Source organism: Urocampus carinirostris, chromosome 9, assembly GCF_059441175.1.
Source record: "Urocampus carinirostris isolate Australia breed hairy pipefish chromosome 9, RoL_Ucar_1.0, whole genome shotgun sequence".
Lineage (NCBI taxonomy): Eukaryota > Metazoa > Chordata > Actinopteri > Syngnathiformes > Syngnathidae > Urocampus > Urocampus carinirostris.
The window spans coordinates 11,710,251-11,734,254 of NC_142357.1; the positions used below are offsets into that span (position 1 = coordinate 11,710,251).

Consider the following 24,004-nt stretch of genomic DNA (forward strand, 5'->3'; position numbering starts at 1 on the left):
AATATTATCATTGTATCTTCAACCTTTTTTTCGGGACGGGCCTTAGGAAAAGCCTGACGGGCTGCATGTGGAGCGCGGGCTGTAGTTTGCCCAAGCTTCAGAATCTAGATAGACGGACGGACGGACGGACGGACGGACGGACGGACGGACGGACGGACGGACGGACGGACGGATGGATGGATAGATAGATAGATAGATAGATAGATAGATAGATAGATAGATAGATAGATAGATAGATAGATAGATAGATAGATAGATAGATAGATAGATAGATAGATAGATAGATAGATAGATAGATAGATAGATACTTTATAGGTTTAATTAGTTAAGGTTCAGTTTGAACACATTACCCTATTTGGATATAATTGTTGTCTATTGAAAAAAAAAAATAACTACTCCAGTAAACTCCCACTTTATCGTTTCCGTGACGACACATTGAACATGCATATGAAGGTAACGCAGTACAAATGTATTGACAGCCTATTCAAGTACACATCTTCTCTTTGATTAGTCGAGTTTAGGTGTGAATTTAACCCTGTTTTTCCTTCTCCTTTTGCTCCCCGACCCTTATTTTATCCTCCTTTCTCATCTTTTCTCCTTTTCATGGACCCTTGTCTGTCTGCACTTTCACTCCTACTGTCATGTTATTTGTCTCTACCCTCTTTTCTCATCCAAATTCTTTATCCTCCTTCTCCTCTTCCTTGCCATTTGTCTGACATATTTTACCCCATTTCACATCCTTCCCTCACATATGTCCTTCTTTCCTTTCTTTCTTTTCATCTCCAAACCTTTCTTGACATTTTTCTCACTTTCTCCCTCCTCTGCCTGTCATCTGTCCCTTTATTTTCCTATCAACCGCTGTTGAACATTTCTGGCATCCTTTTTAATTCATCCCCCTCTTGGTCCCTACTTTTGTGCGATTGTCCTCTTGGTCTCCAGCAGCTGCTCATCTGCCTCCAAACTGCTGCTGTGGTTGTGCAACACGGGGCCCGTGCCTGTCTAGCGGCCCCAAAAGCTCCCCTGCCGGCTCGCTCGCGCTCTCTCTCGCTCGCTAGCTCGCTCAAGTGAGTCTTTTATATCACTTACGTCTCTTTTCTACTGACATCAATCACTGGTGGAAATCTTTTTGCAGAAAACTTTTGGTCATTCTGAAAAATGGTGAAGCAAGATAATGCTGATGTAGTTTCAACATTTTCACTCAGAAACCGTGCCTATTTCAAAAGAACAGTGTGTATTATTTAGTGCCTCCTCGTGGCAAAACACAAACATTCATTCGTTAAAATAATGTTGATTGAAAAAATGAGCAAAACATGCATAAACTATCATATAAACTTTCTTTTTTTTTTAACTCAAATGCCGAGAAAGAATAACATGATGGTTACCTCTGTTAAAGAAGGCATTACTTATTTATTTATTTTAAATGTGTTGTTGGGTAGGAAGACCGTCTCAGTTCTACATATTATTTTAGTTTCTTTATATTAAAATGATTAATATTCTAAATTCCATAATTTACCTGTTGCTATGCGATAATGCCCTTAACTACTTACATAACTATTATGTGATAATGGCCTTACAGTTGGCCAGTTTCCAAGATATTAATAGTTTTTTAAGATATTCTAAGTCAAAATGTGCCCAATAATTTTAAAACACTCTGCAAAATATGAAGAGATTTGGTAAAGGGACTAAATTGTAACTTTAACAATCAATAAATATAAAAATGTAATACATTTTTATTTTGGATTGTAATAATGGCCGTACTGATGTGTTTTTGTGTTATCATTTTGAAATTCAGTATTTATTCATCGATGTTTTCTACAAATTCATCAGAGTTGGTAAGACTCGCATAAGAAATCTGTAAACAGTAACGCAGTAACCACGATAGCATGGAGAATGGTTAGAATTAATTATTTGCTAACTAGTGATTGTTACGACAAACTCATCTGGAAGCAATACTAAATACTAAATTGAAAAAAAAATAAGACAGAGGTAAATAAACAGTTTTTAGCCTTTTCCTCTAGTACCAATTATTGCCAGTAGTGCCAATTTTGCATCAGGTAAAAAAATATATATTTTACGCTTCCCCCTACAGGAGTAATTCTCAAATAATGGGGCGGCCCCCGTGTAGGGGCACGGGGCTCCGTCAATGTGTGTGGGTGCATGTTTGACCTCGGTGAACCTCTTTTTGTTTTTCTTTCCAAAGAATCAAGTGCAATTGCACCTCCACTACACTAGGGAGCAGTGGTGCTCTCATTGGCAGTGTTTTGTTTACGTTACACCTCCCCGTCAAGCATATAATACAGAGTAAAAGCATTGAGTATGAAGTGTAGATACGACTTGGAGCAGACCCTCAAGTGACCCAATGAAACGGATGAGGAGACAGACTTCTTGGGGGCGCGCGAGAGGATTTCTTCTTCCGAGGGGCGGGGTGCTCGACGTTGCGTGACAGAAAATAATGGAAAAACACTGACCTAGAGGGAGCTGACATATTTGTCAGGCATCTGGGCTCCCCCCTCATTTTTGTACAATGAGATTTTTATACAAATTTTACACAGTTTATTTTTATAGTATTATTTTCTTTTGAAAAATAAACTTATATATACTTGAATTTGCAAAATGATCTGCCACCAAAACGAAAAATGTTTTTACTACAATCTTACTTTTTCCTGTTGTTTCTTTCTAAGTAAAAACAAATAAAATACAAATTTGAAAGATGTAATATAATGCAGTGCAGTCTTACACAGCTCCATCAAACAAAATAAGTCATGAAATATATTTCCCTGTACTACCTTATGAGCAGATAATTAGTGTAGAAAAATAAGAAAATAGTAATCAGTCGCCATAACTGCTATGTATGAATCACTGTTACTCAGCTGATTACTGCAAAAACAGCCAAGGTAAGAATGGCGGGCTTTTTTTCAATGATAAATTATTGGGGTTTTTTTACATGTAAGAGACCCATTTTTTTTTTTATCTTATTCGTTTAGCCTGCAACAGGTACAGTTGGATTTATTGTACATAGCATGAGTAATGATTTCCTTTGTACGTAACATGTATATTATGTGTACTAAACTATTTCATGAACCCACTTTAGCAAATATGGTATCCCCAATTTATGTTATTAATGATAACAGTCTTTATCCTCTGCAAAGAACGCGCGTGTGCATTTGTGTGTTTTTGGAGTTGAACCAGGGGTGGCCCGACAAGCCTCTGTTGCAGACCGCAGCGCCATTTTCAGAGCTATAAGTGAGTCCCCGTGCTCATAGCTCTTTGAATGGTACTGCAGTATGCACACAGCTTAGCAACCACGTGTAGAAACCCCGGCCCAGCCGCTACGCCCGTGCCACGAGGAGATTTCAGGCCTTACATTACGTATGTGTGTCAAAGAATGTCTTTTTCCTTGATTGTTTTTCAATCAGTTTGCCATGTTAATTGGCCAATGCTATCCTTGCAAAAAAGTATGCCATTCTTCAGTAACTTGAGTAACTGTGAAAAGTTTAAAGTATAGTAGACACTTAAAATAAAGAGAGAAAACATCAAAAGATTTTGAACTTGCAAGGAGGACAGGGAGAGAAGCCTTAAGAAGGTCTAACCTGTTTTAAAGACCCTCTCCTGAGACCTTTTTTTTAATCAAATCTCCTTGTTTAGAAAATCAGACCCGCCCTTACGGGTGTGGAATCAAAGAACAGGAACATCATTGGCCGATACAGACTATAATGTACTAGTAAAAAAACAAAAAAACAGAGCGCAATAATAGTCAAAATGACAACTTGGCATCCTAGGAAATCTTCTCTGCAGGTATCCGGGATTAAAAACAGACTGAATTTATCAACTTGTAACATTCATCCATATTAGTAACTGGCAGTACATTACAATTGTTTTTTTGTTTTTTTTTATAATTATTTACTTGCTCATGAGGTATTACAGTAACTTTAACACTTTAATTTGTTTGATTTGTTTAAGATTGCACTGCAAAAAAATGTGAAACAAATAAATGTAAAGATGTTGCACATAATTTTGATGATTCATTTTACGAAAAAAATTGGGATGACAGATTTTTTTTTGCAAATTTTTGTCATGATTTCTCATTAATTTCACCTGTGCCCGCTCATTGGCTTCCTGTCCCTTTTTAAGCCCTGTCACTCTCCTTTTTGTCAGTCCGTCTGTGAACCTCTGTTGATACAAGCAAATCCTTTTTGACCCTGACTCCCAGCTGTCCCGTTCTTGCGCCCGTTTTTCCACCTGTCCGTCCCTGATCTCCGTGTTTGTCTCCCGCTACTAACCGTTTTTTATCCCGACCACATTTCTGTTCTCCTGTCCCAGCTATCGACCTGTTTTTCTGTCCCTGACACTGCCATCTCCCACTACAGAAGATCCACTTCCGTATTCGGATCACAATCCGATTGTGAGAGCGACTTGCTTCCCGCGTCTAGCGAGCACCGGATCGCGGGCGCTGCCCTTCCTCTTTCTATCTCAATAAACTTGTGAGAAACGTTACGCGATTGGGTCTACCCTTTGTTATTGACGTGACAAATTTTAAGTATTTTTTTCTTGATTAACTAGAAAAAAAAAGATGATAATATTGTATAACAGGTTAAAAACATAATAATATCTCAGATGACAGCACAATTATTGAAAACTATGTCAAGTTACAAAATGCGGGTTACCAAAGTCCACTGTGGCTGCAAATTATTAAAACGAATTGAATATTTTTAATTCAGGCAACATGACAATTTAACCTTGAAAAAACAAAACCTGAAACTTGTGCCAGGAATTTATTATACATATTCGATCTATGGAGTTCAATGAAAAAAGTGTGTCTCATCTCAAGAGGTTTTAGGAAAAACTGTATTCCATGATTGTAATCAATAATAACCATGTTTCAAGTTCAGCCCGTTTTTCCTTTATTCTGTGATCATTAGCCAATGCCATCTTAGCATTTTTACCAGTGATTGTACATCTTACAATGTCAAACCCTAAAACTAATGAACTATGCGTCACTCCGTGTGCTTGCACTCCCGCGGACCGCTTTCAAAAGGGTCAATTTTACCGGCACAAACGTTTCTTTTTAGAGGAGAGCCTGTTGCCAGGGCAACGCCAAAAATGGCCATCATGCGATCCCAAGTAAAGCAGTCGAGCTCGGCTTCCTGGGGCTTTCCGCTCCGTTTGCTTCGTCCGAGATAAAAGACTGCATCATTTCTTGTGATTTAAAATGACGGAGGTCAAGATCGGGAAGATTTATTCCAATCTATTGGTCCCTCCATGTGACGTATAAATATGTGCTTGAAAACCCCGAAAGCACGGGTCTCGAACTGAGTTTACTCGGGGGCCACTGGTCTTAGGTTCCAGGCGAACATTCCTATATTCTTAAATATCTTCTTTTTTTTTTTTACACAAATAGGATCTGAAGACAAGAAAATAACTACTAAGAATTAATAAGAACATAAATATATTGTCAAAGTTAGCCCTTGTTTAGTATAACTGTCACGGTTGCCATGGCGCCCAATTGTCCCCGCCCGTGTGGCTCCAGCTGCGGCTCGTTGACAGATTGGCTTTCTGTCTATTTTAAGCTCAGCGCTCTCACGCTTCCTTTGTCAGCCCGTCACTGAACTTTGCCCCGCAAGATGTGTGTTCTGACTCGGTCCTGTTCCTTGTTGGTATTTCCTGTCCGATATTGTTCCCGTTTATTTTGTCCTGTTTAAAGTCGGTTTCCAGTTTTGTTATCTTCTATTTTTGTCCTGTGTATTAATCTCTCCTGTTTTCGTTCCCGCCTAGTTTATCCTGTTAATTTCGATATCCTGTTTCAATGTCAAACCCTTCTGTCCCGTCCTGTCCGTTATCGACCCCATCTGTCCAATATCTGGTCAAACAATTGGTATCGACCTCATCGGGCTCTGTCTTCCTGTCTTTTCACGCCAGACCGCTGCCTAACGTGCATGACTCCCATCTCCCGTAAAATAAAAGCTTGTGTAGAAACGTCATGCATTTGGGTTCTGATCCTGTTCCGGTTCATGACAACATATACTGTACATACATAACATGCCTGCATATAAATTGTATGCATTGTCATACAAAATTATCATATTGTATGTGAGTGATAAATGAGTGAAAAAATTAATTAATAGTCCATGTTCATGTGGTCTAGTGCTCTCCATCCCGCTTTCTGCGTCTATCTTTTTCTCTCTCTCTCTCTCTCTCTCTCTCTCTCTCTCTCTCTCTCTCTCTCTCTCTCTCTCTCTCTCTCTCTCTCTCTCTCTCTCTCTCTCTCTCCTACCATATGTGTGTCCCTTTTTGTCTTTCCCTCTCTAGCTTTCTGTCTCTCTTTCTCTGTCTGTCCATCTCTGTTTTTCATTTTTATTGTCTGTCCCTCTATTTTGCTCCGGATCATGCTTTCAGCAGGAGTGACTAGCCCAATACACTGATTTTCAAATATCGCGTTTAAAATACTCTTTAAGTGGAGCTCGCATTTGCCAGCTTATGTTTTTTTTCAATTCCCTCATAAACCGCAATCGTCGCTGTATATGCAAGTGAATTGTCCCCAATTTCCAGACCTTCCTTACTAATTAGCTCGGAGTTAATATTCATATCAAATTTGCGCGAGCCGCACAGACGTTAAACCTTCACATTCGCCATTTGAGGCCAGCGGGGCATGAGTTTGAGACCCCTGCCCTAAAAATTTAAGAATAAACCTTCAAATAGTCCAGGTTCAGTTAAAGAACACTACCCTTATTTGGAAATAATTGTTTTTCATTGCTTTTGAAAAAAGATCTATTACAGTAAACGCGAACTCGATGAGTGTCGTGACGACACGTCGAACACGTTTTACGATTGTTTGGTTAGACATCAAACTCACGAGACGCCTCATTGGACGCCGTCACGGCCACTGAGTCGTTGCATGCTCATAGAATTCTTTTGAAAGCAAATTAGAAGTTTAATGGTGCGCCACGGCTGTCCCTCATCCAAAAGTAATGAACCACTAATCTTCTGGGAGATGCACACATGCGCATATGAGAGGCTGAGAAGGGAACTATATTTGCTCTCACATATAACATCATACTCTCAGACTTGCACAACTTCTACTCTCACACAGTCACCATCATGCCAATGTGCAAAGGCTACTACACTCTTTCATTCACTCTATTAGACTCTCTCACACATACTATTATACCCTCACACTGACACTACTATATTCTCTCACCAGAGTTGAGAGGGTTACTTTAAAAATGTAATCCCATTCAGTTACTAGTTAGCTATTAAAAACGTAATCTGTAACGTAATGCGTATACTATAATACTGAAGTAATGTAACTGGATTACTTTTGATTACTTTGGGATGCTAATCAAAGATAAAAACAATATTGATAAAATTACTAAATTGTGTTTAACATAAATGTGTCAGAACCGGAACGAATGGTAGACCCAAAAGCGTAAAGTTTCACACAAAGGTTTATTGAGATATCGAGGAAACAAACGCCAGCGATCCAATGCTCGCTGGACAGGAGGAGCAAGCAGCTCACGGGATCGGAGCGAGATCGGAATACAGAAGTGAGTGGATTTGCTGGGGCGGGAGATCGGAGCGTGGTCAAATGGGCAAAACAGGTAGATAGCCGGTGCGGAAGATCAGAGCGTGGTCGATGGGCAAAAGCGGGTCAATAGCCAGAGACAAACGGGAAATCAGAAACAAACGAGTGGGATACGGGACAGACAGGAGCCAGAGTCAAAGTGCTGACCAGGAGTGACTGTAGTACTGAGCTTAAATAGGAGGTAAATCAATCATGCAACGAGCAGCAGCTGGCGCCAAACGAGCGGGCACAGGTGAGGGCAATGAGTAATCATGACAAAATGAGCAATGTAACTTTGAAAAAGAATTGGGGAAATCCAAGGTAAGGTATTTTTTGTAGTCCTACAAAAGAGTGCATACAATTTAACTACGCCATATAGTTTATCAAGCATGACGGGCAATATATACTCTGTTTTAGTTTACATTAAGAATATATTAAAAACTCAATATTGTCTTACACCCACCAATTATTCACAAAATTTCCAAAAGATGTTTTACTTGTTTGAAGTGGGGATGCCAAATCTCTTAAAAGTATCCCGACTTATTTGGCTAAGTAATTATTCTCACAACATAACATTGCAGTGATCAAAAAGTGGATTTTGAACAACTATTTATTGCAAAATATGAAAAGCAGATATTCAAATACTGAATGACACTGATTGCATCACTAGCGAGCAACTTCACGGCCTAGCTGCACCGTGCACATCGTGTGTAAACCTTATCTCTTTCCGTCTCTCTTGTGTCAGTGCTTGAAATGATGACACAATTCATCTTTTGCGGCAATCATTTTTTGTAATATAGTCTTAAATAAAATTGTAATACTGTAAAGTAATCCTTAATTTTACTATGTGTGCCTGTAATTTTCTTGTAACTGTAATGGAAGACAATTCGTTTTTTTTGCATCGTGATTATGTAGCCTATATTCCGTTACTACCCACCCCTGTCTCGCACACATACTACTATTTTCTTATACACACAGTAGAATGTTTTCACACACATTCAACTACACTGTCACACGCATACTACTATATGCCCCACACACAGACAACTCTCTCACACACAATTACACTATTTCTCACATGACATTAAAATTGCTATCACTATAGGGTTTTTTCACACCTAGTGTAATTATCACCTCACCTTAGTGTTGTTTTACTTTGGGTGCTTTTGGTAACCACGGCGATGCGAACTGTTCTGTGTGTATATGTTGTACAGTTTGATGTCAAACTGGAGTTTCTCCCAGTATAGTCGTATGTGGGAGAGAGTATAGTAGTATAAGTGAGAGAGCATCATGCGTGTTAAAGCAAATCAGTGTGTGTATGAGAGAATAGTATTATGTGGAAGAGAGAGTATAGTAGTGTGTGTATGAGAGTATAATAATATGTATAACAGTGTACAGTAGTGTTTGTGCATAGTGTACTACTGTATCTGTATCACAGTATACAGTAATATCGCATTTGTGATAGTGTGATGTTATATGTGATAGCAGGTACAATATCCTTCTCAAACAGCCTATCATGCGCACACACATATATTTGAATCATAGAATTTCAAGGTTTCGCTTTTGTTGTTCATTATTAATCCAGCTTGTTGTGTTGATGGTGTTTCATAGTTGTGCGATTAACAAGACTCAAGGCAGCCATCGAAGTTCCTCTGTCGCTTTATTTTTGCCTGAAGACACACGATTGGTTTCCCCGTGTTGCTCCTAATTGGACTCTTTTGTTGTCTGTAGTTATTGGTGACATTCCTTTTATGTCCCGACAAAATAGACCAAAGACGGTTAATCCCTGCATGACATTAGCATAGTGTGTATGAGAGTATTACATCCATAGCTAATACCCAAACGTTCCATTCAAATCTGAGTGAGTGAGTGAGTGAGTGAGTGAGTGAGTGAGTGAGTGAGTGAGTGAGTGAGTGAGTGAGTGAGTGAGTGAGTGAGTGAGTGAGTGAGTGAGTGAGTGAGTGAGTGAGTGAGTGAGTGAGTGAGTGAGTGAATGAGTGAGTGAGTGTTAGGTTCATGTCCCCAACATTTTTAATAAAACGCTCTGAAATAAAAGAAGACATAGAGAATCGGTTATTTAGAATTAGTTACTTTATTAATCATCATATTGAGAGCCCCGGAGATCGAGCTGTTACGAATCTCTTCGCTTGCTCGCTAGCTGGGCTCTGAAGAAATCTCCGAATCTCCTTCTTTTTATTATGTTTTTTGCCCTGTAATACATGAGTCTCTTTACTGAGGGGCGGGGATTCTATCTAACAAAGGAGACTGTATTCTAACTTTTGCTACGTAGAGTTAATCAGTCTTCTTTGGAAAGCCTGGTTTCCGGCCGATGATGGAAGGTTTCCTTTTGTTTTGGGAGAGACTCCCTTTCCTTCTTCTTACGGCTCTTTGGTGAAAAACAATCTTGAGTTATGGCATGAAGAGGTCATTCCAGGTCAGGCTACATCCGTTGGTATGTGAGAACAAAACACAGTCTGTACATCAAAACACAACTCATGGCCTTGGAGCGTAGTTTACAGGCTGAGAACTCTTCAAAATGGCTGAGAACACATATAACATTTTAAATATCAACTGTAGGATAAATATAATTATACAATCCTAACATTTCCCTCCTGTTTATCCAACTGGTGATATTAATACTTCATTCAACTGTCACTTTGCATTAAGATTTTCAACAGAGAAATCATGAATAAAACAACAGAGGTTGCCGTCATAATCACCAGGATCTGAGTAAAAATCAGGAAAATGCAGAGACAGGCAATCATCATCAACATTTGTGTCATTACTATTTTCACCATGTCATTTTTATGGTTAAGACAGCTGTATATGCGTTAAAATGAGCATTCTACCTGTAGATCTGCAATTCCTCCTAATACTTCCAGAGTTGTGGACAATCTTCACTGGTTTGAGATGACTGCAAACTATAATTACAGCCCCCTTTGTAGCCAGACTTCCTCTGAAAGTTTGTTGAGGAACTACAGCTCTACAGCAAGTACCACAATGCTATTACAATGACGCAAATGAGAACGGTTACGGCGTATGCTAAGATAGAAATAGTTATTTTAGTCGTATTTAATTACTTTCTTACAATGTGTCAAATGAACCCATATGCTTCGTTCTGCAATCTTTACTGCTGTGCCTGTGGTTAACAACACCTGGTAGGGCTCTTCCCACTTAGGTGAATGCCAGTTTTTCTTCTTTCTGCTTTTTATCAAGACCCAATCTCCTGGTTCAACTAACTGGCTTTCCTATTCTTTCGGGAGAATAGATTAGGACATCATTGGCGGCTTTGATGCCGTTTTTCATGAGCATGGCCACCGTTAGGCGCCCCGACGCCTCCTGGCGTGATGACATGTTGCTTGTAGATGAGGTGACACCATCCAGTTGTCCACATTGGACTGCACCTCTTTTCGGATGTGGCAAGCTAACTTCTTCCATGAGATAGCAGCCTCCCCAGAGCCCTGACCGCTGCCCTTGGGAAGAAAAGTTAAGTTTGAAGCTCCCTGGGCTGACAGAAGTCCGTCATCTGTTCAGCAGGGGTCACCATCTCCTGTATGGATGAGAAAAGCTAAAGAAAAGTTAAGTTTGACGCTCCCTGGGCTGACAGAACTCCGTCATCTGATCAGCAGGGAAAGCTATAGAGGGAAAAAAGAACAGACTTAAAAATATATATTTTTTTAATAGTTTATTCTATGCCTTCTTTCCCCCTTGTTGAGACTTCCATGGCTCAAAACAAATTAAAAAAACAAAACAATAAATTCATTTATAGATTTGTATATTTTCTTAAGTTGTCTTTATATTTATTATACGTGAAAATCAAAATCCCCACTATAAGTTGCCCTATCAATTTTGAGCATTCTATCCCAAAACTCCAACTCGAAGATAAACAATTTATTTTTTAAATTGTTAGTTCTAAATCTCAAATTTTGCTTTTTCACTAAATTCAGTCACTGAATCAGTTTAACCATTATCCTTGTCAGAATCGTTTACCCTGATTTGAGTGATTGAGTGTTTTCTCTTTTGCAGATTGATCATATTCGAAAGAAAAAATATATGCACTTTTTATTTGCATTTTCTTTTGATTTTCAATGTGCTATTTTGCTGCTGGTCATTCCCCTCGAGGCAGATGACCAGGATAGATTGTTAAATTAACAATTTAGCAAAAAATCGTTTTTATTGTTATGATTCACTCTTTGTTTTACCTTTTGTAAAAATCATAACCTATATATTATCTTTTCAGTAAGTAAATTTGTTCAAAATAACAGTATTTTGCAAAGAAAGCAGGTAATTCACGCTCAAAGTGAATGATTTTGCCAAAAATCAAAAATACTATTCAAAAATGTTCTCAATGTGGGCGATTTTCTAATGGTGAATGGTTATTTTAATTGATTTTTCTAAATCAATTTGACAAACATTATAATTTTGTTATATTACAACATTTCTTTTGTGTAATATTTTTTCTATCCGTCCAAATTTCGTAATTTGAATCTCAAAAAAGTTATATGGAGAGCTTATTCAGAAGACAATTTTTCATCAATTGCAGACATAACTAGGTTTTAACTTTTATTTTACTGAATGTCTCAAAACTTCCCCCCTGAGTTAAAACCTAAGTTCACTATCTATGAATACGAGTGAAATAAGACAGCATTTATAAATTTGCAAGATTAATTAAACAATCCTCCTCATTACATTTACACTTTGTATTAACAAGACTCTATATAACTTCAAGCAGACGTATTCTTGAATGTTGTTGTCTTTCAGTCTTTTGATTTGCTTATTCCACATTACATTCACCATTTGAATGTTGCTTTTGGCCCATCAAAAATACTTTTTCAAAAATGTGTCCATGTCAAACACAAAATGACTTTATTGACTTTTCTGTCAATTCCACTGGCAACGACTGCAGGAATCTCCTGTTAGCTGTCTGAAAAGCAGCTGGGATGTGCCCCATCACCCCCTTGATTTCGTTGTTGATGAGCGCAGCTGGGATGTGCTCCAACACTCCCTTGGCCTCGCTGTTGATAAGCGGCGCAGATAATGGATGACTGATGTCTTTGTCTCTTTCAGCAAATTTCTGTCCATGACTTTTTTACATGTCCTTTGGAGAGTGCACCGACTTTCAAAAAGAAAGGAAAGAGTCTTTTTGTGGAATTCACTGGCACTTAAGAGTCCCGTTAATTTATGTGCTTTTCGTACTGGGATTTTTTAGTAAATTAACCGGATTATTCAAATTTTTCTAAATTTAAGTACTAGTAGACATTATCTTAGTTTAATTAATTTCTATCCATTTATTTCCCATGGAATTATTTTTAAATTAGCATGACATGTCTCGAAATCAACTAATCCGTTATTTTTATTTCTTATGAACCTCTTCAAGATTGTTCAATCTATTTCTCATTGTCTTCTAAAAATTATCTTCCATAGAAACCGTTCCCTTTTTAACTTAACCAAATCATAAGTCAGTATTTGTTACACATTTGCTTATCACTTGTCAATCGTAACACTCATTCTAAAAAATTCAGTGTGTAATCATTGTCCTTTGGGCTAAATTTGTCAAAATTCCAAACCCACACACTATCTAAACATCAAAAATCTCAAAAGATCTAAAAAATCTCTAAAAATGCCAAATCGAACTTAATGTCATAACTTTTCTTATTTTATTTTCTTATCTCTGTAATCATAATCAATCTTTTGTTATTGATTCAATATACAGCAATACATACCCGTCACTCATGAACCATCTTGTTAAGTGTATCTATTTTGTTTATTCATTATCTTTTATTCTGCGCAACAATCTTTGCTTCTACGCACCAGTCTTTGTTCTATGCAGCCCTTCGAGATCCCTTGTGATCAAGGCTATACAAATCTGGTCTGACTATTAATACTAGTTTCTTTCCTGTTTAAAAGGAAAAAATTCATTCAGTGACTGAAATAGCTTCATCTACGTTATTAATGATTTCTAATCTCGAATTTTCTTTTCTGTGTTAGTTTGTCGTCATTTTCAAACTTCTTTCAAAATTGTGATTATTTTATTGAGAGTAATGTATTATTGAATACGAGAACAACTAAGGAAATAATCTTTTTACGTATTACGCCTCTTTTGAATTTGTCCATTTACGAACGAGAAGATTGACACTAAAATTATGGACGGTTTTTAGTCATCTTCATTGCTTTAATCGTCCTTGCTTTATTAGGAGCAAAACTACACATCTTAAAGTTATTACCCTTTGCTATTCGCATTTTCAACGAAAAATGATTAGTTGTTTACTCAAATATCCTTTCTTTTTAAACTATTCTGTATAATTATCTTGTATTATACACTCAGTGTTTTCATTTTCCCACTTACCTGTCCTAGACGCATCATTTATGCTGGGGACGCAACCTTTTTTTTTCCTTTAAATTTTCATTATCATTTAGTTTACTCTTTAACAAAGATTTAACGCATTACAAACCTTATCGTTATTTTGTATGAGTTTTTATTTTCCTGCACGCCGATCTTCGCTAATGAGATCTCGTCGCTTCGAGATTACGTCATTGTTGTAGGTAATTCTTGTCGAGCGAAGGTCAGTCTTTTTATTAGACAAACGGCTTTTTTCCTTGTTCAATTCATCAAAGAGAGCTTGCTTTCAAACTGCTCATTTGCTTTGATGATTGATATCACGAATTATGTTGTACTAAGATGTTAAAGAAAAGTACAGTAAGTAGAAAAATGGAAAAAGACAAGCCTGTTATTCGCAATTACCATCAACAAATGCAGAAAATAAATTAATAATTCGATGATCAAAACTGAATGAATACGCAGATATCTACTATATTTGTCACCGATTTATAAGTTCGATCTTTGTATCACTAAATTTCAGGGGTTCTGCCAAGATCTATAAATCTTTTAGCAAGCTAGTACACGGAATTCAAAATTCCTATCATATTATCATTATTGATAGTTCAGTTTAAAAAAAAATCATATATACCAGGGTGTCCCCTGCCCACTGCCTGATGATTGCTGGGATGGGCTCCAGCACCCCCGCGACCCTACTGAGGATAAGCGGTGCAGCTGCTGAGATGAGATGAGATATATATTATATATGTGTGTGCAGCACGGTGGCGCAGTGGCCAGCACGTGTGTGGCATTACTAAGGACCTGGGAACAGGTGTGTGTGTTCACAACCAGCCTGCATGCTCTCATTGTTACGGTTTACTTACCTCTTTCAAAAAACATGCATTTCAAGTGGACTGACTGGTCCAAATTGTCCCTATGTGTGAATGAGCTAGTGAATTGTCTATCTTTGTGTGCCCTGCAATTGGCTTGCAACCAGTTCAGGGTGTCCTCCAATCGCTGCTCGATGATCGCTGTGATGGATTCCAACAAGATGAGATCTACTTATCATAGTTATGGTTCATACCGGCCGAATATGAACACAAAACTTTTCTGGTTCTCACCTGTAACGCCTTTATTGTTGACATATTCCTTTAATATCATAAAAATTGGTTTTTCACTTACCATCGTTCATCCCATTCAAATATCTTCATCATCGTTAGTAATGCTACTTTTTTTCCCTCACCGTTCTTCCATTTTCTCCTCAGCGGATTGTTGAGTCCAAATGAGACAAGAACCAAAATTCTGAAACTCAAAAACATCGTTAGAGCAACACTTTTGCTGTAAAATCAAACTTTTCCTTCCTTTATATATATATATATATATATATATATATATATATATATATATATATCTCATCTCATTAGCTGTACCGCTTATCCTCATTAGGGTCACGGGGGGGCTGGAGCCCATCCCAGCCATCTCCGGGCAGTGGGCAGGGGACACCCTGAACTGGTTGCCAGCCAATCGCAGGGCACACAGGGACAGACAACTCATTCGCTCATTCACACCTAGGGACAATTTGGACCGGCCAATCCACCTGAAATGCATGTTTTTGCATGCAAATATATATATATATATATTTAGTCTATAATATTTCTCATTATGGCAACAAAATAGTGTAGTTTTTGTATCACTACAGTATTTTTGTAGTCGAATTTATTATTGTAATACTTTGCAATTCTCTCATTTCTTGTTCTAAAGCAAAACAATATGTTATGTCTATGTTCATTTGCCTTCAAATAGATTTTCATCCTTTATATAGTTCTCTTTTATTTTTATAGCTTATCTATAAAATTACTGTCACATGTTTTGCACAATGCTGACAACCTTTTTTTTTTTTTTTTTTTTTTTTTACTACTACAGTGGCTGTTTCTCACCAAATGCATATTTACACAAATCTCAACTGTATGTAACATCTTACATGCAAATATTTTTGTGTAAATATTGTCTTCAAAAGCACTCTATAATGTGCTCCACTCTACCCATTTACTTACTCTAGATTTAAAACAGTTCAATGTTGAAAAGTAAGGGTTTTTTTTTCCAATCTATTGTATTAAGGTTAGTCTCACTTAATTTTCACCAAATTATCTCTCTTAATATTTAATTAACTTTCCCCTTTATGTTTCTCTCTCTTTTTTTTTTTTTTTTTTTTTCTTTAAACCAATTAAATCTACTATTTTAGCTTCACCTATTTAATGTGAAAATGGCATCTATTTATTTATGAGTTATCTTACTCATTTGAATTTCACTCAATCCATTTTTTCCATTTTAATTGAAAGAGAAAAAAAAGTATTTATAAACAATTTTTTCAATATTTTTTGGTATAAAAATGCCCTTATCTCAAATTAGTGTATTTCAATTCACTCAATTAGATTTTTCCTATTCTTCCCAGTCCTTTTTTACCAATTTTTTGAACTGAAAACAGGAATATTTTATCTTTTTCGGTATTATTCTGGCATTATTTTGATTTAACGCATCTAAATAGCTCATTTATATTTTTGTCTCTCCTTACTCTGTCCTTTCCCCATTTTAAGTCTGCAATTTAGTCTTGGTGGGTGTTAATACATAGGGTATTCTAACACCGGGTTATTTTCAACAAGACAACGATTAATTACTCATGTGGTAAGGCTCGCTCCTACCTTTTCAAGTGGAGCTTTCTTGCCTACAAGCATCCACAGAAGCTCACTGTTGTTTTTGTCGGTGTTTTTTTTTTTTATTAAATACAATTGCCTAGTGGCAACTTTATTTTCATTCGCTCTCTCTCAATCACACAGACGTCTTGTTTTTTATCGTGATCACGCTCTTACATCGCTTGTTCTTATTTTTTTTTTTATTTTTTTTTTTCCACTTATTTTCAGTTGACAGAGGACTCCGCACATCCTTGTGAAATTTAACTAACTTTAAAGCGCTGGGTTAGGGGAGTCCACGCCTCCCGCGGAATTTTAACTGTCTGAAAACTATTTACCTGATAGAGTCTAGAATTGTCAGGGTTTTTCTGTTAAGAATCTGCCCACCGTAATTTCCTTTTCAACGGAGGATTCTTAAACTTTGTCTCTGTTAAGATTTTCCTTTTCTACAAAGGATTCCTAATCTTTTCGACGGAGGATCCTTAAACCTTAAGAACCTACCCCCCGCGCTCGCGAGTCAATTTCTTTTACCGGTTATCTACACAATGTTATGAATAAATTTTACTCACGATTCTCTAAGTCCTTGGCTTTCCGTCAACCGTCAGATCCCAGCCCGCGAGGGAAGGTCCAGTCCCGGAAAAAGGGTCTTTATGCTGTGGCCACAGTCTTTCCTGGAATTTCCTCTCGCGTCCTGGAATCATCTGGTATCTTGGAATCCGGCTCGAAGGACCAATTAAATGTTAGGTTCATGTCCCCAACATTTTTAATAAAACGCTCTGAAATAAAAGAAGACATAGAGAATCGGTTATTTAGAATTAGTTACTTTATTAATCATCATATTGAGAGCCCCGGAGATCGAGCTGTTACGAATCTCTTCGCTTGCTCGCTAGCTGGGCTCTGAAGAAATCTCCGAATCTCCTTCTTTTTATTATGTTTTTTGCCCTGTAATACATGAGTCTCTTTACTGAGGGGCGGGGATTCTATCTAACAAAGGAGACTGTATTCTAACTTTTGCTACGTAGAGTTAATCAGTCTTCTTTGGAAAGCCTGGTTTCCGGCCGATGATGGAAGGTTTCCTTTTGTTTTGGGAGAGACTCCCTTTCCTTCTTCTCACGGCTCTTTGGTGAAAAACAATCTTGAGTTATGGCATGAAGAGGTCATTCCAGGTCAGGCTACATCCGTTGGTATGTGAGAACAAAACACAGTCTGTACATCAAAACACAACTCATGGCCTTGGAGCGTAGTTTACAGGCTGAGAACTCTTCAAAATGACTGAGAACACATATAACATTTTAAATATCAACTGTAGGATAAATATAATTATACAATCCTAACAGTGAGTGAGTGAGTGAGTGAGTGAGTGAGTGAGTGAGTGAGTGAGTGAGTGAGTGAGTGAGTGAGTGAGTGAGTGAGTGAGTGAGTGAGTGAGTGAGTGAGTGAGTGAGTGAGTGAGTGAGTGAGTGAGTGAGTGAGTGAATGCATGCGTCCTATTTGAATCTGTTGTGTGAGTGACTGAGTCAGTCAGTCAGTCAGTCAGGTACTCATCTAGGTCGTGATCATTTGACTAAATTTGATAAATCATATAGATTTGTTGTAGGGATTGGCTATAGTTTTCAATAAATCATAACTTTTAATCAGTTATAGGCCTTTTTTGGATGTTCACAATGGAATGTTTTGTTGAATGAATGAGCAATACACCGAGCTTTGCACGCCACCCCTGAATACTTGTAGCTTAAGATGAGAACTGCAAAATGTGGTGTTTGATCTTACTCTTGACACGTTGTCCTTTTTTGCATCAGGTACACGGTGCTTCATAACGGGAACCACGCAGCGCAGGAGAAGAAAAGGCCACAGAGTCCTGCTTGTGACGCTCAGTCACAAACCCAAACCAAGCCCATTAGCGGGGACAGTGCACGGCACCGACCAGACCTGGTCCACGCTGACCAAGAAAATCCAACAGAACCGGGCCAAAATGGTCTGAAACTCAATGCACCCCTGACATAGTAGTACCTCCTGTGGAACTTTGAGGGTGTGGTGTTTCCAAAGCGCTTTAACTTTTATAATGATATTTAATTCAACAGCATGACATTTACATCACCTGTTGAGCGTGTGCATTTGTGTGAGTGTGTGACTTTTGTGCGTACATTTGGCTCTGTGTCAGTTTCCATGGTGATGCAACTTTTGAATCTGAGTTTCTCTACATGTCTCATCCAAGTTTATGTGTGTGTGTATTTATGCTTATGTGTGAATGGGTGTTTCAGTTCATCCGAACAAACAAGATGTGCTTTATTATATCTATCAACTCTTAGCGACTAAAATGTGCAAAGCTCAAACTAAAAAATAGTATTTTTACCCCCCAAAAATGGATTTTTTTAAAAGTGTGGAAAAAGATGTAGAACACGTGTCTCTAGTCTTTTTTTAAACTGAGGGCACCCAATTTAATATGCATTACTAAATTAAAAATGTATCGTGTTATTACCAGGTAAATTATTGGAAGTAGGGTTAAATAGACTCAGTTAAACAAATAAATTATTTTACTAACTAAACACAATAACCAAGCATTGGTGAGCCATTTTCAGAGCAGTTCCACGGGCACCTCAGCTGTCTTTAAGGAGCACCTTGGTGCCCATGTTCACCACGTTGTGGACCCCTAAACTAGATTAGAAACCAGGTCGACCAAATTAGATCTACAAGTACTCTTTATTTTTTGTCGGGTGTTTTTTTTTTTTTTTTTTAGACCGTACGGTAATAAAAAGTAACTTACTTTAACTCAATAGGCAGTCACACATGCTCTCAATCACATTTTGTTTATGCATTTATTTTAACTCATTCAGTGCCACAGAGGTATTTTCCTGTCATCTACATTTTGTTCGCATTGCCAAAAAAATGATAATAATCTACCACCTTGTCAGAAAATGTTGCTTTTTTTTGTAATTATTCGGAATTTTTATTTCAGTTTATAACATCATTACACTCACATTACAAAAAATAAATACTAGTAAAAATTTCACCTTGTTGTCAGAAAATATTGCTTATTTTAGTTATTTTTTTAATGTTTTGATATTTGACTTCTATTTATAACTAAATCACATTCACATTGCACATCAAATAATTAATATTCTTACCACTTTGTTAAAAAAATGTCGCTCATTTTAATTTATTTTTTTTATTTCTAATTTCACAATATTCCTGCTAAAATTCACAACAAAAGTATAACAAAAACATATGACAAACTTACCCCAGTGTAAGAAAATTTCCCTTATTTTAGGTTGATTTTTTTTCATAATTTTATCATATTTTTACAGAATGTTATAACTAATATGTATTCTTTTTGGGAAGGGAATCTTACTCTGTTGTCAAAAAATGCAGCTTATTTTCTTTAATTTTGTGACATTTTTAATGACACTTATAACTCATTTATACTTTAAAAAGAAACTTTTTCTCTTCTAATAGATGTTATACGATTTTGATTATTTACTTATTTTTTTCATATCTCAGCGTAAAAAAAAACCCTTAAAGGGACCGTGTTTATTATTTGACCATTATATGCCGTTGTAGTTGTTTTTTTGTTTTTTTTTTGGTAGATTTTTTTTTAAAAGGGCAAAATATCCTTTTGCCTATTTCAGGTATGATTTCACACCTTTTAAAACTCTTACTTTGATTTATAACTCAATTGTACTTTAAAATAGGCAAATTTGTCTATTTTAACATTTACAGTATTAAAATTTTGTGTAGTTGTTGTTGACAAAATGTAAATGACATGAAAAATGTTCTTTGGCATTGAAAAAAGTTAAGCAGCTTGTAACAATACCAGTGTTTACCACCTGGCTGCAAACATAAAGTATGGAAATCCATATTCCCTGTTTTGTTTTTTGTTTTTTAAATAGTATACTATGGCGTCTCTCTATGGACATTTCTGCAGCACAATTTGTTCAAACGGGAAAATGTCTGTGTGCACTCTACGTGTTTCCATAGCAATGTGTGTCTGTGCGTTTTCCCCTTCCTGTTTCTTTCAACCATGTGTATGCGTTTACATGGCACTCTCCCATCATTCCATGTTGTTCCCACGCCTTCTCCTAGTGCCACATGATCCATCAGCCTCAGGACTGGGAAAGTACGACAACGTACACAATGTGTTTACATCTTGTTGTTTTTGGAAACTAGTTGATTTTTTTTTGACTGAATGTGTTTTCTTTTCATGTTTCTGGTTCTGTTTGACTTTGCATGGCTGGACCTATGAAAAAGTCAGAGGAAGTTGTCCGAAAAGATGGAATGATTATTTTAGGATTTTTTTACTGAAACTGTTGATGGAGGAATTTAGATATTATTTTGAGTGCCACTAGATTGTATCATCGTGTACACTGCGCACTGTACAGCAGGGGTGTCAAACTCAATTGCACAGAGGGCCAAAACTCAAGCCACACCTTTGGCCGCCGGCCGAACAGGATAAATATTTATTGGATACACAAAACCTTTACTTTTTTTTTCAAAACAAATATTAATTAATAAAGACAGAAATATGTATCCAGAATAAACAAACATTAAATAATTTAAAAAACACTGCTCTGATAAAAATATCTCCTGTCAAAACTATACCAAAAAAAACGGAAATATAAATAAAAACCTTGCCTTCCACTTTGGGATTTTAATTTGGTGAAAACTATATGCTGGATCCTTATATTCTTCTTTAACTCTTCAACTTTCTATATCTTCTCCTCTGTATACAAGTTTTTCAGCTAACTCTGATAGTTGTCTTGTAGTGCTGTTTTACATTAAATTATTCGGCCATATTAGCTCCACAAAGAAGACACGCAGGTTTACCGGAAATGTTCGTTAACACACATTCAGCCTCTCCTCGGTTTTGAAAAGCTCCATTTTCCAAATCAACTTGTTGCCCGGCCATTTTGAGGGTTTAGCGTCTGCGTAATCCACAGCAAGAGAAACGTCACCCTGCTTTACTCCGTTTAGCCTTCCTTTACATTCAGATGGATGGAAGTTCATCCCTCCGTCTCCGCTTCCTGACACTAGAGATTGACTATTGATGCACTTGTTGATCCTGTTTTCAACTGGCCGAGGTGATGTTTATCAGTAGGTGGTTTTAAAAGTGGCTGTGCTTGTCAAGCTACAGCCAACTCATTTGATGCGGGATCATTTTTGGGAAGCCTGGCGGCAGCAGAAGCACAATGTTGTGGGATCTGTGGTTTGAGAGTTATTAGTAAGTTTCACACCTATGCTGTACAGGATGAATGGAAGGTGCTAAATTAGAAAACTGAAGTTCAACCATTGTGGAGACGCTGCACCACTGCAAACTTTGATGACTCAAAAGGTTGGACAAATTCCACCTCAGGAGCCTATTTCACTTCAATACAAATCTTCAGTGGTATCCTATATTCAGAAGAGATACCATGTAAATATATCACTGGTAGTTTTAATGCAAGTTTTTTCTTTAAAAATCAAAAAATTGCCAGTGAAGGGTGTCGTTATTGGCCACCCTATTACATACAGCTAACCTTGAATATTAGGTCTTGTATAGGCTCTGTATCAGGATATGGCCCCTCTACATACAAGGTACTCAAGATAAAAGAAATTTGAGATGTGAGAATTTCCAGAAGCTATTACAATAATTTCCAGAAGCTACCGCTAGAGACCTCTCACTGCCAGCATCAGTTCATCCCAGTTAGCACATGCTTTTGCCCCCTTAAGTCACCTGATGCTGCACCCTTTTGTTGTGTTTTTTAATCACATCTTTGATGTGTGGCTCTTATGTAACCCTAGATATTAGTTCTGGAAATAACAGACCAACATGAGCGTGGTATTCGTGTGAGTGATCTTGTGAAGCAGTCCCTTCAGTCCTCATCTACAATGAACATTATATTGAAATATAAAGCAAGGGCGTGACTATTCTTTCTCAATTGAGTGAAGTTAGATGATCAGTCAACACCTACGGTTTGTACAATATTGGAATAGTAAGCTATAAAACTGACCAAGAGCATGACTATTCTTTTAAAATTGCGAACCAATATACATGATAAGATGTAGAAATTTCTGTTTCTGTGGACACACTGAAAATAGCTGGCGGGAGAAACCATCACAGAAAGTATCTCCCAGAAGACCCATTTTATTTCGTTAACCTCAGCTAAGTTAAATTTAGCTTATTTATCTTATTTCTGTTTACTATTTTCTACATAAATGTGCTTTAGTGATGAAGATGTAGTTCATTGGTATTTAGAGTTAACTTCGATGTTTTGGGGAGGACGCGAACGCATTATTTGGTTTCCAGTTATTTCTCATCGAGAAGATTCGTTCAAGGTACAAGAAATTCGAGACGAGCGCTCGCTCTGGGAACGAATTAATGTCGTTTGTTGAGGGGTCACTGTACCTGGTATTGGCACCTGCTTATTCCTAGATGTGTCTCTCATGGGCTGACCACCCTAGCCTGAAAAAAAACAATGAGGTCTGTGTTTTGATTTAATTATTGTCATTTTTCGAAATAAGGTACACAACAATGTCCAATAAACTAAAATGTTTCACAAGGTCAGGACAAAAAGGGAAAAGGATTTCTTTCAGCCATTTTTTTCTAAGCTGCTATTTAAAATGTTGCCAATGACTCCAATTTTAAACATCTCCTGCTCTTTCTCAAAGACCGGTTAGACCAAAGTTAAAAGATACGCCCTGATGTGTTAATCGATAAATGGGTGCTCCTCTGTGTTGTGGAATCTAAAGAGAAAATTCGGAAGGGTCACTTTGGAAGGTTTTGTTTTTCTTTCTTGTAAGGCCCGGGAAGTTGGATACTTCTTATTGTCCCGATATTTTGATCCATTCGGTATAGTTCCAATAGTGAAGATATATTGTCAAATGTTCATGATTATATTCATATTTTGTGTCTTTTTTGGTTTAAGCTGTAAGCTCATCCATTTGCAAAGCACAAGCACTTTGATGCATACACAACATAAAAGGAAATCATTTCGAGGAGTGTTTCGTTCTTCACATTCTTTTTCTGTGAGTGAGTGAGTGAGTGAGTGAGTGAGTGAGTGAGTGAGTGAGTGAGTGAGTGAGTGAGTGAGTGAGTGAGTGAGTGAGTGAGTGAGTGAGTTAGCGAGCGAGCCAGTGAGTGGTTCTTGTATTCATGTAAATAAAAAGAGATTTTATTGACTGCATTTCTGTTTTTTCTTGATGTGCATGTTTGCATGGACCTGGCTTTTTACATGGTTTGAGTTCAAAATACTTCCTTGAAGCCTTAACCCTGTCTTCACACAATAAGTTGAAATCTCAATTACCTATATCAAAACCTTAGCAGTAATTTCCTTAATTTTAGACCATACATCACATTTTAAAACCTTGTTTGAACAGAAAATGTTTCCTTGAACCCTTAACTCTGTCTTGACACTATACATTTAAGTCTTGATTTACTTCGGTCACCTATCTTGAAATTTTAACCGTAAT

The 24,004-nt window shown here is 37.2% G+C and overlaps 1 protein-coding gene across 2 annotated transcripts in view; it reads left to right on the forward strand.

Moving 5' to 3' along the window:
* htr4 (5-hydroxytryptamine receptor 4) overlaps nt 1–23,718 on the forward strand; it is a 141,729-nt gene extending 118,011 nt beyond the window's left edge. Inside the window, exons 7-8 of one of the 2 annotated variants that reach the window (XR_015851402.1) lie at nt 940–1,064; nt 18,361–18,496. Coding sequence is in view for 1 of the 2 variants with exons in the window: in XM_088344534.1 (XP_088200660.1) it covers nt 18,361–18,565 (205 nt within the window). In the remaining variant the exon portion in view is untranslated. Of the gene's footprint in view, nt 1–939; nt 1,065–18,360 lie in introns of both variants that reach the window. The other variant, XM_088344534.1, reaches the window with a different exon arrangement.
* Nucleotides 23,719–24,004: the final 286 nt, after the last annotated feature.